Genomic DNA, 4,635 nt, shown 5'->3' with positions numbered 1-4,635 from the left:
GAACCTCAGGGCCTGAGGGGAGATTATTGCACAAACCTTTCCAGGAGTCCAAGTCAGAGGAAAACACCCAAAGTTTCTCCAAGCATTAATGGGTCCCACTGAGGTCCATCCCCAACACAGGCTCCTCATGGACTCCTTGGAGGAGAGAACTGGAGGCCAGGATTGCACAGAAACCTCTCAGAGACTCAGTGTGGAAAGGAAAAGCCAAAGTAGCTGAAAAAGCCCTGAGTATCTCAAAGTATTGATGAGCCCCACTGAGTGTCAATGCAAAGCTCCCAAGGGACTCATTAAAGCAGATAATTGGGGCCATGATGGCACAAACTTCTCAGAGACTCAGTGTGGGAAGGAAAAAGGAAAGTACCTTAAGAACCTGAAGTACCTTGAAGCATTAATGAGCCCCACTGAGTGTTGTTACTGACAAAGCCTCTCAAGGGACTAATTACAGCAGATCATTGGAGGCCAGGATTGCACAAAACTCTCAAAGACTCCAAGACAAAAGCCAAAGTCCTTTGAAGAAGCTGCAGTTGCTGGGAGCATGAAGGAGCCCCCCAGGGCCATTCCTGAGCAAGGCTCCCCAGGGACTCCTTCCAGCAGATCCCTGAGGCCACTGGCATGTGGGCTAGGGGGGATGCTGAGGGCAGGCCAAGGGGGTGACAGTGGCCAGCCTTGCTGGGGCTGTGCCAGGAGGCCCCAGGGCCTCAGGACAAGGTGTCTCCTCACAGCCCTTGGTGGCACAGAGGCTGCTGTGGCCCAGGGCACCAAGACTTGGCTTCTCTTTGTCCCCACCTGTCATCAGTGCCTGCAGTTCTCTGCTCTGCCTGGGGCCTGGGGACACTTTCTCAGTCATGTCCCTCAGTGGGACCCATTAAAAGTAAAAGAAACTTTGGATTTCCATTCTGACTTGGAGTTCTTGAGAGGTTTCTTCCCCTCCCTCTCAGGGACTGATGTTCAGGGCCTCAGCACAAAGCCCGAAGAGGCTCATTAAAGTCCTGCTGCTGTGTCTGTGCTGCTCAGCTAGGCCGGGCTCCTGGCACAGAGGGCAATCCTGGAAACCAAGAAGAGCTTCAAAAGCACATTTCTCTTGCTGAGCAGCTCTTCTGCCAGCCCAGCAGGGCTGGGGCACTGCCTGCAGCCACCCCGGGCACAGCCCAGAGGCACAGAGAGCTTCAATCAGTCAGGGCTGGGAAGGTGCTGAGAAGTGCCTGGGGCAGAATCACTGCCAGCCCTTGACACAGGAAGCCTCTGGCTGCAGGACAATGCAGCTGCAGCTCCTGCAGGCATCTCCTAAAGCTGGAACATGCCAGTGCCTCCAGACTCTGTGAGTACATTCTCTGCCTGTCCCTTGTGTAGAGCAGCCAGGGGTGCCCAGGGCTGTCCTGCAGAGCAGGGTCCTGCAGCCCAGGGCGCTGTGCTGGGGCAGGGACTCTGCTGCCTGCCAGGGACAGCTCTCAGCCGGCCCGGGGAGCTGCTCCCAGCGCTGGGGAGAAGCTGTGGGGGGAAGGAGCCACCCTGAGCAGGGCAGGGGCTGCTGCTGAGAGGGGCTGTGTGGGGCAGGGCTGCTCCCAGCTCCACACCTGCCTGGACACAGCTCCGGAGGACACTTCCCAAAGGAAGGTGAGACTGGGATTGCTGTAAAGATCAGGAGATTTCCTGAGACTGTTTTCAATTTCTTTCTTTAAGCAGGGTGGGAAAGTTGCAATGATGACAAAAGGATTTTTACTTTTTATATATTTTAAATTTAATTTTAGATATGTAAACTATTATTGTATAGTTATAAAATCATAATCCTTAAGTAACTCTATTAAACTACTATTATATACTTCTATAACTGAATTTAGCTCTAGTACATTTCCTAACCTTTCTCTTAGATTTTAGAACAATAAACTGACCCTCTAAATAGATTTCTGAAATACTATATAGTCTTATCATCAGAAAGAGGAGCTACAAGAAAAACATTTTTGTTTTTAACCAGAATGTGAGCGGTCATAACAAAAAGTGGGGCAAAGAAACCCTTGGACCTACTCCAGTGGGTTGAGTGAGGGGTGTGTAATTGGGGCAATGGATCTCCTATTGAATGTTTCTGGTAAATACCCTAATTAATCAACCTTCATAAATTGTTGAAATAAGGGGCCGGGTGTGCCACATCCCCACTGGGACACCCGGAAGCTTCCAGTAAAGCTGGTTTTTACTTTACTGTTCTAACACTGTTGCAAAAGGTTTTTGGATTATTTTTTTCTCTTTTGATTATAGACAACAGGGTGATGAGAGAAGCAGAAGAGGAATTGTAATCCCAGAATCACAGAACATTCTGAGTTTAAAGGGACACACCAGGATCAGCAAAGTAATGTTGGAACATTTACAGAGATGCCAGAATTGTAACTTTGGGTGCTCAGTCTCTCTGCTGGGAGCCTCCTAAATGGCCTGAATGCACTGCTCTGCTATTGTCATTGTTACCTGGGGCTCTCAGGGAGCCTCTGGCATCTGCAGCAGCTGAGTCAGGCCCTGCCCTTGGGATTGCTGCCAGGCAGGTGTGTCCATGGGAATGGGGTGTCCCAGCTTCCCTGTGACCTGTGGGGCTGTGGGCAAAGCAGTCCATGGGAAAGGGGAATGAGCTGAGCCCCCTCCCTGAGATCCCATCATGGGCACACCTGGGGATCTCCTTGCTGTGTCCTTCCAAGCTCTGAGCTGCCCTCCTGGCTGCAAATCTGTGCCAGAGCCTCTTGGAGTTCCCTGAATGTCCCACGGGGAAGGGCAGAGATGTCACAGCTGAGGAAATGCTGTTGGCTTTGCCAAGGGAGCCGTGAGTGTCCTTGGCAGAGGAGGGTGCTGAGACCTTGCCCAGAGACCTTTAGAGAGGGTGAGACATTCAGGGATCCCTCTGCCCTGGGCAGGGTCTGGTTTATGCCAGGGTGACACAGGAGTGTGATTGTGCTCTGATTCCAGCCAAAGATGCAAACCCAGAGCAGTTGGGAACAAGCCCATCCAGCCCCTCCCCTTCCCTAAGCCACAGGGAATCCTTTGCCTCTCACATCTCTCAGTGGTAAACTCTGAGTGCAGAAGAAAAGCTGGGGATTTCTGACCTCAGAGAACCAGGAATGATGTGTGGGCAGGAGAACAATTCCTAAAACCAACTCCTGCCTTACTTTAGAATTGTGTGTGCAGATGCTATCAATCCCTTCTGCATTAGGAGTGATTCCCCTGACATATCCTGAATTTCCAGCCTTGTCCCTCTGCCACATGGCCACAAACCCAGGGCAGCAGGGCAGGGATGGCTCCTGGAGAGCCCCCAGGCACAGGCCTGGCTGCTCCTGGCACACCCAGCACAGCTGGAGCTCAGGCAGGGACCTGGGTGAAGGTTTTCCCAGAGCAGGAACAAAGGTGAGTCCCAGCCTCTCCTGACTTATCACTGTTCTTTTTCTTCATGAACAGGTTCCCATGTGCAGCCACAGCAAATGTCCAACAGCAGCTCCATCAGCCACTTCCTGCTGCTGGCATTGGCAGACACGCGGCAGCTGCAGCTCCTGCACTTCTGCCTCTTCCTGGGCATCTCCCTGGCTGCCCTCCTGGGCAACATCCTCATCATCAGTGCCATAGCCTGCAGCCACCACCTGCACAGCCCCATGTTCTTCTTCCTGCTCAACCTGGCCCTCAGTGACCTGGGCTCCATCTGCACCACTGTGCCCAAAGCCATGCACAATTCCCTCTGGGACACCAGAGACATCTCCTATGCAGGATGTGCTGCACAGCTCTTTTTCTTTATGTTCTTCCTTGGATCAGAATATTTCCTGCTGACCGTCATGTGTTACGACCGCTACGTGTCCATCTGCAAACCCCTGCACTACGAGACCCTCCTGGGCAGCAGAGCTTGTGCCCACATGGCAGCAGCTGCCTGGGCCAGTGGCTTTCTCAATGCCCTGCTGCACACAGCCAATACATTTTCTCTGCCCCTGTGCCATGGCAATGCCCTGGACCAGTTCTTCTGTGAAATCCCACACATCCTCAAGCTATCCTGTTCACACTCAAACCTCAGGGAACTGGGGCTTCTTGCAGTTAGTGTCTGTTTAGCACTTGGCTGTTTTGTGTTCATTGTTTTCTCCTATGTGCAGATCTTCAGGGCCGTGCTGAGGATCCCCTCTGAGCAGGGACGGCACAAAGCCTTTTCCACCTGCCTCCCTCACCTGGCCGTGCTCTCCCTCTTCCTCAGCACTGCCTCATTTGCACACCTGAAGCCTCCCTCCATCTCCTCCCCATCCTTGGATCTGTCAGTGTCAGTTCTGTACTCAGTGGTGGCTCCAGCCCTGAACCCCCTCATCTACAGCCTGAGGAACCAGGAGCTCAAGGCTGCAGTGTGGACACTGATGACTGGAGGGTTTCCTAAACATTAAACTGCTGGCCAGTTTCTGCAAATCACTTGTAATAAAAGTCATCTTTGATAATTCTTGTTGTTTTCATTTTGGAGATTCTTTTTCTTTGTTTTACGTTTAAAGCTTGTCCACAAATAAATGTCATTGTTTGTGCCATATCTCATTTTGTTTCTTTCCACCTTCTTTGTGGCCACGAGGGGCTGCGCTCTTGGTGGCTTTAAAGGAACTAAAGGGTCTCCCAGCAAAGTTTTCTCCAGAGATCTCCCTTTTG

General features: G+C 51.8%; 1 protein-coding gene across 1 annotated transcript; it reads left to right on the top strand.

The window, feature by feature from the left end:
* Positions 1-3,452: 3,452 nt before the first annotated feature.
* Positions 3,453-4,385, top strand: LOC131590726 (olfactory receptor 14J1-like). The gene has a single exon (XM_058860996.1). It carries the CDS (start codon positions 3,453-3,455, stop codon positions 4,383-4,385), a length of 933 nt encoding a protein of 310 aa, XP_058716979.1.
* Positions 4,386-4,635: the final 250 nt, after the last annotated feature.

This window comes from Poecile atricapillus, chromosome 34 (assembly GCF_030490865.1).
Source record: "Poecile atricapillus isolate bPoeAtr1 chromosome 34, bPoeAtr1.hap1, whole genome shotgun sequence".
Classification (NCBI taxonomy): domain Eukaryota; kingdom Metazoa; phylum Chordata; class Aves; order Passeriformes; family Paridae; genus Poecile; species Poecile atricapillus.
The sequence above is the reverse complement of the archived record's forward strand: the minus strand, read 5'-3'. Positions and strand labels throughout refer to the sequence as shown.

Coding starts and splice junctions, on each gene's coding strand:
- LOC131590726 (XM_058860996.1), top strand. CDS start 3,453: ATGTCCAACAGCAGCTCCATCAGCCACTTCCTGCTGCTGGCATTGGCA.